General features: G+C 45.4%; 1 protein-coding gene across 7 annotated transcripts in view; it reads left to right on the top strand.

Annotated features, from left to right (window-relative positions):
• Positions 1-12,867, top strand: part of LOC125023248 (AT-rich interactive domain-containing protein 1B-like) — a 207,662-nt gene that overhangs the window by 80,171 nt on the left and 114,624 nt on the right. For all 7 annotated transcript variants that reach the window (XM_047610395.1, XM_047610391.1, XM_047610390.1 and 4 more), the window contains one exon: positions 12,474-12,578. In XM_047610395.1, coding sequence (XP_047466351.1) covers positions 12,474-12,578 — 105 coding nt within the window. The remainder of the gene's footprint in view (positions 1-12,473; positions 12,579-12,867) is intronic.

Below are 12,867 nucleotides of genomic sequence, written 5' to 3' on the forward strand. Positions count from 1 at the left end.
CATGCTGCTTTCCACCAAAGTGCTGCGGGATCAATTCTCTCTACAGTTAAGCTGCAACAAAAATTGTTGCAAAATGTTTCAGAGCCGCCGTATAGAATCCACGCTCCTGAACGCGCTGCTTGAAAAGACCCTTTAAACGTGGCGACCCGAACGCTTTCGGTCCGGGTCCGTTGCGGCGGGAGACAAATCGCTTGAACCGTATCGGTATCGGCGCCCTTTATTTCTCTGGCCGGCCGTATTCCACTTGACGCAGAGCAGACAGAGCGCTTGATATTTTTCGGCGAATACATCCCGCCTCGTAAAAACGGAAATGAGAGAACTGTAATTTGTGGAATTTGGGGATAATTTTTTATGGCTTGTTTGCTTTATTGGGTAGTATACAGCAGACTGTCACAGGATAGAGTGGATGTGGGGTGGATGTGGGGTGGATGGGGGGGGGGGCGTGAAACGCACCATTGGCCAACTGCCAGACTCGAACTCATAATGTTGTAAGAACGTGGTGCTGGCTTTGATCAGCTATTCCACAGAGCACGCGCTATTTAATGTTTCACTAAGAAACACTGTGCCACGCTGATGTTTACAGAGCAATTACATGCATCAGAATATAGCCTCGCCTTCTTTTGGTAGCACGTTTAAGCCGCACGGTGACGTTTGAGCGAGCAGCGGAGCCGTCTGAGTTTTACTCGCGCTCTTTGAAGAAGGAAGTCAATCCCTTTAACATTTGCTCCCCGTGGTAAAAGCCACCTATCCACTCTGCTCATTGAAACTGATCCCAGTTCCTCTATTGACTCTAACTATTTCCTCTTCCTGTCGGAGAGTAGGCTCTGGGGAGCGCTGCTTTGGCATAGATGAACTCTCAGCTGATTGGAGGAGACACGCTCACTTTACAGGGACCTACGTGGAAGGCAGCCGATTCATTGGGTTGAATTCAGAGAGGGGCTCTCAGGGAACAGCGAGCACATTCTGTACAGATGTCACCTGACAGAAAGAAAAGGGTGACATTACACTGGAAAAGTTTCATCGTAAAACATTTTTCCAATTTTTCGCTAAAATGTCAACATTTTATAAGGACAAATAGTATATAATACCAGTAAGACTGGAGTACTTTTTCTATATAACGGTCTGGTAACATTCCCACCATTTGGATTTGATTATGGAGCGTGTTTCAAGCAATGCAGAGATCTGCTGTCAATATCTTTTACTACAGACTCTAAGCATTTCTTCTGTCTTTGCTTCTAAAGCCCGTCCCAAACTATTTGATTGGCTCTTCAGATCTTCCTCCAGGCATTGAATTCCCTTGCTGAAATTATGTGTTCTGGCTGCCTTCCAGACTTTTGGTTTGAGTATTTGAATTTACACCATTACTGCTACTGAGATCTGCAGTAAATACCTATGCAGCCTCCCACAGTATTCACATTTCAAAGGGGTCTGCTGGAGGAAGTGGTTCTTTACCACGATTTTTTTTTTTCTTTTGTAAAAGCTCTGTATGAATAATAAATAGCCACTATCACTTAGATATCTGGTGCACATATATCCACGCTGACGGCTCATGAGGACAAGACTGAACATGAAGCAGAAGAGTAACTGTACGGAACAATGTATAGAACAGCACAGATCAGGATATGTTAAGGAAATGTAGTGCTTTCCATGTTCTGTCCTTTTTTACCAACATTAAAGGCACTTTCATTCATTCATGATCCAAATGGAATCACATTTCTTTGTCAGCGGCAGCTATTTTGTTCATGAACTCGACGACACCTCAGATGACAGGTATGAATGTGTCTCTGTTGCTCTTATGTCCATCACCACATAAAGTCCATCTGAAAAATCTGATTGTCCTGCCCCATCTTCTGAGCGAAACTCCCCTTCTGAAATGTTTTGGGCAGATGAAAGTTTGAAGCGTTTGTTAGTATACCGTAATATTCCTCAATTTTTTTAATTGAATTTTTGAGTATTTGAATTGAACTAGCTGCTTTCAATTGTGTTGCCAAAAAAAATGTAGAGGATTTAGTGAAGCAGCATTAGCTTTGGCATACCTGCATTCCCCGTACTTTGGAGTGTGATGTTTTTTTTTTTTTTTTTTAGATGATTGAACATTAGTTGTGTTACTTTGTATAAATCTTGCTCTTGTCAGTACACTGGGAAACTTGAGGCAGCCACTCCAAGGTGCGTTTGGTTGTTGTTTAGGCAGCTTAATGACACCTGAACCATGCGTTCGCCCCCTAGTGGTTGGCTGACTTATGGTGGAGAAACTGCTTGATTAGATATGCAGCAGAGCCCTCATTTTAAATGTAAATATGAGACGAGGATCAGATTCATTTAGTCGTGGCGGCCAAAATCGTGATCGCGATTAAAATATGATTAATTGTGCAGCCCTACAGTGAAGCGTTGCTTCACCTCCAACAATGAAACTTTCACTGAAAGAGGGGTAATACCAATGCTTGTATGGCCGAACCTCCTCAGTTATCCTTTCCACGATGCGTTCCATTTTTATTAATCCAAACAAGCAATGTGAAAATTGCGGAGACGGGGAAGCAGCCGGAAACGCTCAAACCCCACTACTACGAAGTCCACCAGTCGCAGCTCAAAGCCTAAACCGCCGATAACAGTTCAGTCTCGGCGTGTTAGTTTCGTGACCGCACTCTCCTTTGCTTTAAGTGTGAAATTAGGTATCATATTTCCCCTGGTGAAAGCTCTATAGAAACTATATAATGGCCACATGCTGGCACGTCAGTGTTCGCTACCTAGAGTCTGTCATTTCCTATTTCCTGTCTGTCACCTCTCAGCACCCAACCGGCTGCAGCAGCGGGCCCCCCCCCCCCCCTTCCCGCCCTTCCCACCCTCCGCCACCCCCGCTTTTAATCACACCAGGTTAATTAAAAGGCCATCGTGCCTTTCTGCAGCCTGGCCCCCTGGCTTTATTACCCCCTCGCTGTATACTTGCTCCGCTGCCTCAGCCACCACGGCCCCCCCCCCCCTCCCAACACACACACACACACACACACACACACACACACACACACACACACACACACACACTTTCAATCACACGGAAATAGGAGCTCACCTTGGTGATGGTGGGGACAAAACGGAGGAAATGAGACACGAAGGCGAGTGTGTGCGTGAAGATGGAGTGTCAATAGGATGCGGTGAGGGTTGAAGCAAAGGTGTGTGTGTGTGTGTGTGTGTGTGTGTGTGGATGGGTAGGTGGGTTGGGCACCCAAAGTTCAATGTCATTAATTGGTCACCATTTGAATATTAAGTGAAGAACTCTGTTAATTAACCGGATAATAAAAGTGCTGCTGGCTGGAAGGGGGTGGACAGAAAGGGGGAGGGAGGATAGGCTGCGGAAATGGAGGGCATATGGTGAGATAGAGAGGAGGAGGCAGAGGGAGAGAGGGAGGCTGGGCGCGAGGTGATAAGAGGGAGAGAGAGACGTCCGTGGGTAAAGGTCTGGCAGTGGTAATTTGCGGAGAGCCGCGTTAATTGTCATAACCTTTTAAATGGCAGAGTTTATCGGAGTCCTCTAAATGTCCCCGCGTATCGCCACGGCAACCCTGGGCCTGCCGCGCTCTGATTGGCCGCCGCTGACGAGCACTTAAGCTTGATGAGTTTTCAGGCAAAAAGTAAATGATAAAACTGAAAAATAAAAAAATATATATATGCATAAACTGTATACAGTATGTCAGTTTGTTTTTTTCCACACATGAGTGTGTGTGATAGTGCGTCTGCATGTGTTTGAGACAATGTTTTTAATTTAGTGTGTTTTTTCCCCCTCGCATTGACTGACACTCGCTAATTGCTCGGCCAGATCCGCCACTGTTTTTTTTTTTTTTTTTCCTTCTCCCTTTTTTCCCTTTTTTGATTTATGTTTGTTTTTGTACAGCCGAGCTGCAATTCAAATGCAAATGAACAAGAACGGGAGAGGTGTTTTTGGAACGGTTAGGACAATCATAATGGCTCAGAAAAAAAAAAAAGGGGGCCGGTAGTTAGCGGCACAGCACCCTAGGGGCCTCATTTAGCTGCCATTTGTTAGGAAATGCCGCTACATTTGTTCCTGGATACAGACTTCACAGACAGAGAGAGAGAAAGAGAAAACACACACGCTTAAAAAAAGAAAAAAAGAAAAGAAATAATGTCACAGTCAAAGTCGAGCGCGCAAACACACCGCTATCGTTCTTCTGTGCTTCAGCAAAAGTCATGTGGGTGTGCGCCGATTTGGGTGGATGTCCTCTTTAACTGCGAGCCAAAGCAATTGAAGTGAATGGGCGGTTGGAGGTGGTGGTGACAGGGACTTCCAAAGAGTGTGTGAAGTGAAGATGGTACAAAGACGGGCTCTTATTTGATTAGGCCGGGTAGAGAAATAAGAATGAAAGCCCTGGCAACGGCATCTGCGGCTAACGCTGTTAGCTTCATCTCACATCATCCCTAAGGGGGGAGGCCGGCGCACATACCGCTGCGCGCACGGGTGTGTTTGTTGTGCGCGTTTGTGTCTTTCCGTGTCGGCGCGTCTTTCTCTTTATATGGGCAAGACTGTGGCTGTGTGTGTGTGTGTGTGTGTAAGCCGAGTGTGTGTGTCCTGTGTCGGAGCTCTGGTCCTCTCTTGTAGTCTCTTTGTGCTAAAGGTCAGGGGGATTTCTGAGATAGAATCCAATCTGAAGGACACGCCACTAGAACAGGCCCCGCTACAAATGGACCTATTAAGATAGGCTGGATACACATGGACACACACACACGCGCGCTTATACGCTGCTTACCGACATACGGCGCTCGTCCCTGCAGTTATTTCCATTCTAATGGTCACCTTTTCCTGATGATGATAATAATAGGTTGTTTCCTGGAATAAAGGGTCATCATTTACATGGCGAGGAGGAAGCAGGAATGCCCTGTTGCGCGTTCGCGACATATATGAAATCGTCTGAAAGGCGGCGTTTTACACGTCGTATGAAATGGACGAAAAGCTGCGGAAAACATGAAAGGGGAGAGGGCTATATAGCCAAACACTGATTTGTCACGTTTTTCTGAGCACCATGTAGTTCGCACTCTCCGCTGATTGTTGCTTCAATTATGGTTCAGTCAGTCTGATTGGTGTGAGCGTGTGTGCGAGTCTGAACCGCGTGTGAACGCGGGGTGTTGAATATGGATGTCCTGCCCCTCCACCTCCCTCCCTCCCTCCCCCCCCCCGATGCGTAGAAGCTTTTTGTACGACTGTTATGTTGTGTTTTTTTTTTCCTTTCTTCAGACCATTCGTTTTTTAACAGCCTGTCCTTTGTTAACAGCTCAGCCTAATGAAAGTTAAAATATACTGCCCTCAATAGTCATTACTGGCGGGGCATATAAAGGCATTCAAGAAAGTACAGTGGGAACAAACTGCTTTACTTTTTACCCCCGCTTGACCTTTTCATTACAGCGTCTCGTCGCGTGGACTGACCCCGTACTTCTGAATGTGCGCAAGTGTCCTTGGTGTAATGTGGTCAGAGGAGGTGTCCAAATGCACCGCCGCCCGTGGCGTCTATGGCGAGGCAGTGTGTGTGTTGCGGCAGCCCGGCCCTGTCTCCTAAAGACGCGTAATTAAGCTTAATTTTTAATGAATATTAATGGCGTTACCGTCAGATTTTGTGGAGATGTGCATCTGCCAATGGTGCAGGGGAACAGAGGGGGGATGACTAATTCATTTGCTAGTCATGAGAAGAGCAGCGGAGACCGGGGGAGACGGGAGCGGAGGGTGTATTGATGAGGCGGGGCGGAGGAAGGGGTGAGAATTGGAAATCGGACGGAGACGCAGAGGGGAGTGGGAGAGCGGATAGGAACAGGAGGAAGTTGATGGATAGAACAAAAGAAATGTGGGAAGAGTAGGAAGGATGAAAAAATAATGTGGACAGAGAGAGAGATGAAGAAGAGGCTGTTATAGCTGGTGGGCTTTTGACATTTATTACTAAGAAACACCGTCCATGACTTTGGTTCCTACTACCCTGTTCACCAGTCTGATGGCCGGATGGGGCAGTGACAGTGGTGACATCTTTTCAAGTAGAGATTTTTTTGTTTTGTTTGTTTCCCTCGAAAACATTTGAGGTGGAGAATATACAAGAGGGCGACCAGAGCCTGACACATCCACTACAGCAACATTTTTCAGGCGTTTTTTAGGATCTGAATCAGCTGAATTGGAATGTGACAGCGTCAGTGTAATATGCCGCCTCGTGATTGGCTCAGCAGCGATAGGGGTGGGTCCTACTGTGCACGGGAGGCTTAGATTGACAGGTCTAGTGTGGCGCTCTGTGTGAAACGGAAACGTCTTCTGTCTCCATTTATCCCTTTGCTAAAATATGTTTGATTCATGTTAATGTGTAATTATTAAAGAAATTTAAGTTTGTAGGACAAATATATACAAAAAAATATCTAGTAAACCAAAACATTTGCGACCACCCTGCAATACCTCCACGGACCCTCTAGGGGTTGCAGACCACATATTACACTAGAGAACTATTATATATCAGCAGTGAAACATTTTCTATGTGGACGGGTCCTAAGAAAGTGACGGGAAAGTGGATGTTGAAGAAAAAGCACCTGTGACGGAGAATTCTCTTGATAAAGAAAAGCAAAACAATCAGAATGGAGCAGGAAAGTTCCTGTACGGGAGCTGCACGGCAAAAACTCCACAAGTCATGTTTAAACAAAACAAAAATGGTAAAAAAAAAAAAAAAAAAAAAAGTTTAAGTATTTTCCTCAGTGTTAAAAATAACAGAAATCAAGACAGCTGTCAGTCAAAATCAGTTTAACTTAATGGCTGTGAATTCTACTTTCTGTAGTGTCAAGCGGTGGCATCAAATGTGCTTGCTTGCTGTCGTGCCAGTTTCATTGCTTCTGTTTTCTCTTTCTTTTTTTTTTCTTTCTTTTTTTCTTTCTCCAAGACAGGCAATCAAACACGTACAAGCAAAGCGAGGCAGCGTTTCTCCCGACTCCCTGCTCGAACGTTGGAAAAGTGCGGAGTGCGACCAAGCAAAAAGCCCCAGAACAACATTCTCAAATTAACCGGAGGCCGAGAGAAAAAGTGTAAAATCCACCGCATGTCATGATTGCTCATTGTGGCCCCGACCGCTAAAGGACAAAATTTTCCGTGGCACGGTCTGCCCTGAGAATTTCCCTGCTGGCATAAACAGTATACAGCAGGAAGACAATGCGATGCCACAGTGCAGAAGATTAAATGACACGCCGGACCACTCGAACACGCGAGTCTCATATTCCAAAACAATCGGGCGGCGTGCAACGGCGACACATTTCGCACGCCGACTCCCGCTTCTGAGTGGCTGGGATTAAGGTGGTGCTGCAATATTGATTTACGTGCGCATAAAGCCTCTCCGGCTCTATATATTACACCACATTCAGCAGTCATCTATTCAATCAAATCTAATATTACACTGCCTCTCCACACAGCTGTCTAATAGCATTTAACTCACAGTTTGATTCCTGCGTTCCCTCATGTACTTCAAACGCTTTCCTTCAATATCCTTCATTCGTTTCTACTATGCCAAGATGAAGTCTTTTCAAAAGCACGGAGGATGAATGAGCGTGCCTCTGTGTCTGCGAGCGTGTGTGTGTGTGTGCGCGTGCGGAGACAGGATTAGCTGTGGCCTTAGGCTTAAGGTATGGAGTGGAGTGTATTTTAGAAGCTTCTAAATTAGCTGGGAAATGGGATTTTGAGACAATGGACTGGAAAAAAAAACTCAAATGAAAGGATGCACTCGCAGCACTCCTTCATTTGCCTCTGATGTTCCCTCGTTCGCACTTTTTTGCCAGTCTTTTTTCTCCCCCCCCCCAACCTGCTCTCTTCATCCTTTCTCTTCCTCAAAGCGCCGTTTATTTCGCATCTTCTGTACTTCTCTCTCTTTGTGTCCTCTCCCTCTTCCTGGTTTCTCCCCCCTCGCCCTCCAAGTCCATTTAACAGCTGACAGTAATGATGTAAGAACGTGAGTGTAAACAGTAGTATGAAGCTCACCTCGCTTTGACCCACTTAAAACGCACACACACACACACACACACACACACACACACACACTCACGCCTGAGTAAATATTGGACTTGGGTCAGCAGCTACTCTTGTCCTCTCAGTTCACTACGTGTGCATCTGTGTGCAATTTCTGTCTCCACTGTGCATGTGTGCGTCCACCTATCAGAAGGCCGACACACATTCCCTCCCCTCTTCGTCTTCTTTTCCCTCCTCCTCCTCCTCCCTCCTCCCTCCTCCTCCCCCTCCTCCAGGCCTTCATTTACCTGCGGAGGTGCATTTGCATCTAAAATGGGTTTCTGTGTTAAACAAAGCACTCCAGACCATGTAATAGAAGCCCAACGATTGGCGTGCATCCAGCGCCCCTTCTTTCCTCCACACACACACACACACACACACACACACACACACACACACACACACACACACATATTCCCAAACACATGACTTGCCCAAGGCCCTGACAAGACAACTAGCTTTGTTTTTAAAATAGCTTCTCTGTTCTTTGCGGTGGTCCTGTTGTTAAGTGTCTCTCTGCACACACCCACCTCTGGGATGATAAGTGATCCAGCGACTGAACCGCGTCTGGGCGTGACAGGGTTTCCCCTCTGGCTTTTTTTTCGACGTGGTTTGGAGGGGTGTTGCTCGCTTTGGGGCTTTAAGCTATGATTGGAATAAGGGAGCTGTCGTGGCACGATTAGCGCTTCGGATTTACCAGCGTTTTTTTTTGTTTTGCTTTGCCATTTGAAATGAAACTTCTGTGTTATTCTAACATAAGTCCGACTCAAAGTTTCAGATCTTTACGAGAAAAGAGGACACATTTCTCACAATGCGCGCGCGTGCTATGAAAACGAACACAAGTGTTATTAAAGGTACCAGCTTGGAGAAATTCCCTCGAAGCAGCGAGTGTCCTCGAATCCTTTGACTTCCGCGGATAAAAACAATATTATTATTTCCAGTGTTTAGTTTTTTTGTGCATGGGCCTTGTGAGAAATAACATTAAAGGCAAGTGAATGGAAAAAAGTAGATTAGTGGATTCACCAGTGACTTAGCAGCTGTTTCTTTTATTTTCCCAATAAGCTTAATTTATCAGATAACTGCATGTGACTTCCTATGACTATGAGCATTTTCTAGTGAGGAATATAATCACAAATTTTGGAAAATTTCTCCCCATTGTCGGAACTTTTTTTTAAATCTCTCTGCCTCGTAATGTGTTAATGATCAATTAATAAATAATCAATTAACAATATTTGAATTAATTGATTATTTTTTATCTGCTCGATATACACCTTAAAGGGATGTTTTTTAAGCTTTAAATACGCTCACATTATGGCAATTTATGTTATAATTATTATTATTATTATTATTACTAAGATCCAAAAAATGGCAAATAGAATACTCTCAGCAATCACCTCAAACGTACTAAGTGCTCATGTTGAAAACTACCGAGGGGGATTAGGGCTCTGTTCTCAGCTGTATTCTACTGATTCTCTGAATTGATTTGATTTATTCAATATATATTCTTTTACAGATATTTCGGTTTCCAAACACGTTTAGTAACTTATGAAAGAGACTTTCTCAATTGTTTTGGATATTGGAGAACGCCTGCCAGGTTCTGGATCCCCCTCACAAGTGAGGGGGAAGAGATTTCTAATGAGAGGATGCAGGAAACGGCATTAAATGTATTAAAATAAACTCATCCGAGAATTTTGTGAATCGGCACCAGATCTTTCAAGCGAAGATCAATTTAATGGGGAAATACGTTCTTTTTTTTTCTTTTTTTTCAAACCCAGCCCTAAATTCGAGACTCGATTCCTTGACAACTCATTTCACATCAACAGCGAACGCGGCCAACGTCGTTGTTGTTCAGAGAACCTGGCGCCTGCCAGGTGGTAAACTCGCCGTTCAAAACACCGGCTCCTTTGTCCCGTTCTGTTGGAGGAGGTTTGCTTCATTACTGCTGCGCCGCTCCCTCATTTACCGAGCTACGGGTCGGGCCGAGGGTCAGATCACAGAATGCGTGAGCATTAATTGGGCGTCAAGAAATTAGAGGAGTTAATAGGACCGTGCGTTAACATGTTATTATCCTGTTAACTTTGACAAGTCTAATAGATATATAAAAGTGTGCGAGCGGGACGTAATCTTATCTTTCCTATAATGCTGAAGTATTCCCTGTCTGTTATTATTGTGGCAAATTAAATAAAGAGAAGGTTCGGTTCATACGGGACGACACTTAATGCACAGAACAGCATCCACCATGATTATGGAACACACACAACACTTTCACTGACACCTCCCTGAACTTAAGGATATTTCAAAATGTTTCATTTAATTGTTTTTAATTAGTCCTTCTGTAATTTAATTGGCTAATAATTGAAATTTGGAAGCTACTACTGTGAGGCATTTAACGTTATTACATTACCTGGAAGACTTGTGTCTGTGTGTGTGTCTGTGTGTGTGTGTAGCCATTACAACACCGTGCAAACTGACACATATGTTTCTTAGGAAATGAGCTTGATCTCAGATTTTCTAAAACTCCACACAAGTACCTTATCGTCCCTGCATCGCTCCCACCCTGGATGCACAAATTATTACACAGTTAATGCTCTAATAATAGATCAGTTTTCATGTGAGACGTGTCTCGCTGTGCGGGATAATCTCCAGCTATAAAATTATATCACCTAGCTGACAGGAATATTGCCCACCTACTACAGTATAATCACGCCACAGATAAGAAATCAAACTGCGGGGAAAAATGGATTTTGAAAGTACCAACCTGAAGACACGTGCATGTGCACGCGCGGGTGTGATTTCACGCGCGCGCGTTGTTGTGTCTGCCTGCGCGCGCGAGCTACTCGCGTGTGATCTCTCGCTGCGTCTCGCTGATCAGTTATCACTAATCCTTCCACTCAGAGCTCTTTAACAAGTTGCCATTGTGCCGCCGACGCTTAACATGATGGAGGAACGACCTTCGCGGTGAATGAAAAGAAGAGGGAGGGGGGGAGGAGGAGGGGGGAGATACCGGGGGAGGTAGAGGGAGAGGGCAACACCTCCGACAATGGGGAGAAAATTGGTTTACACTAGATAGGCTTGTGATTACAGAGGGAAAGAAAATGACTTGGATTGAACAATAGAACTGTGAGTGTGTACACTGGCGTGTGTGTGTGTGTGTTTGGAGGATTAGTGGGTGGTTAGGCCAGGATTTGGTTGAAATGAATTGGTGGGTATGGTGTGCTGATGGGTGCCTGTTTGGATGTTTGTCAGCCCGCGTGTTCTCCAACAGCGTCTGCGTGTTTGCTCGCGCAACGCGCCTCTTTGTGTTGTGACTCGATCTAACTGGGAATCCGGTAGTCTTTTTTTTTTTGTGTGTTGTTTTGTTTCGTTTTTTTACTGCCCCACGCAAACCTGAGACGCTCTCTCAGCGGCCCCAGTTCGCTCCCTCGTCTCTCTCCGACGCTTTTAGGCTCTTGTCGTCGCGGCGCGAGTTGTGTTGCCGGAGATGCCTGATCTGTGACGCAATTAATCTCTTGCACGAAAAGTGCTCTCTGGTTTCGGCTCAAGGATAGCCTGCGACTGAGCCGATGCCGCCGCCGCTATCTGAGCAGATACGTCGACCGGCTGCGTTTCTGCTTCCTCGCGGACGCGGGAGCGCGCGTGCATGAGCATTATTGTGTTTATCAAAGCCGTGTTGCAAACGTGTCCTGGAGGCGTGCTATTTACGGCTGAACCATGAAATTATTCTCCTTCACCTGTTCGCAGATGCCGCGTGTTGTAACAAGACAGTTGGAAATTAGCCCCAACACCTTTCATTGTACTGAATGTGGTAATTTTCTGTGCTGTTTACATCAGTCAATGCACGTATATTAAATTATTGATAGCTCGCTTTTGTTTTACTCCTTTAGTTCTCTGAAATGTTGGTGCAATTTGCCGCGTTCATACTAAGTGAAGGAGGTGGATGGTGTTTCATGTTTAACCTGAGTTGCACTAAAGAGCAGTTATCGACACACTCGCCTTCTCTTCTGCATGTATGCACACACACACACTGCCAATCAAAAGTTTTACAACACTGTTTGTTTAATTCTTTGTAATGTGTCAAGTTTAATGTCTCATTTTACTCTGAAATGAAAGCAGTTTAAAAAAAAAATCATGCATTCAATAAATAACTCAAAATATGTTCTAAACTTTTGATTCATCAATGTAACCATCTTTGTCTGATTTAACATGTGAACACACTTGTGGCATTCTTTCTTTCTAAAATGGAAATCAGATATTCTTCAGAGAGTTCTTCCCCATTTTGTTCCCAGAAACGTGTGGATTGTAGGTTGCTCAGGTTCACTCAGCGTTCACTCCAGTTCATCACAAACCAGCTCCGCGGGGTTAAAGTCCAGAGACTCGGCCGTCCACTATATATAAAGACAAAAAAAAATTGCTTCTCATGTGTTGACTACATGCTCTCTCTCTTTCTCTTCAGGAGGCCCAGCAGGAGAGCTTCAACATCAGGGGACCCGCCCCAGGGAATTCTGGGAAGCCCAACAGCGAGGATGGCGTCCCCCAGGACCGCCCCTCCAGTCTGCCGGTGAGTGATTGACAGCTGCGTCCGTCCAGGAACAGACCACAGTGACACGCGGTGTTAGGCTTCCTTTCTTCCTCCACTTCCTGTTCTCTCCGGCTTCGTCCAATCAGCTTCCCCCCCTCGCCCTCTTTGCGTGACGTTGTCCGTCTCAGAGTCTGTGTTTTGACTGGCGTTCGCGCCGAAGGCAAAAAGGCCACGTGTATCATCCCGTGGTCTGAGCGCCGTACACACTCACACATACACCCACACGTCCAGAAAAGCATATGCACCGACACAGACGCTCCCTCCACAC

The sequence above is a fragment of the Mugil cephalus genome, chromosome 17 (assembly GCF_022458985.1).
Source record: "Mugil cephalus isolate CIBA_MC_2020 chromosome 17, CIBA_Mcephalus_1.1, whole genome shotgun sequence".
Taxonomy (NCBI): Eukaryota; Metazoa; Chordata; class Actinopteri; order Mugiliformes; family Mugilidae; genus Mugil; species Mugil cephalus.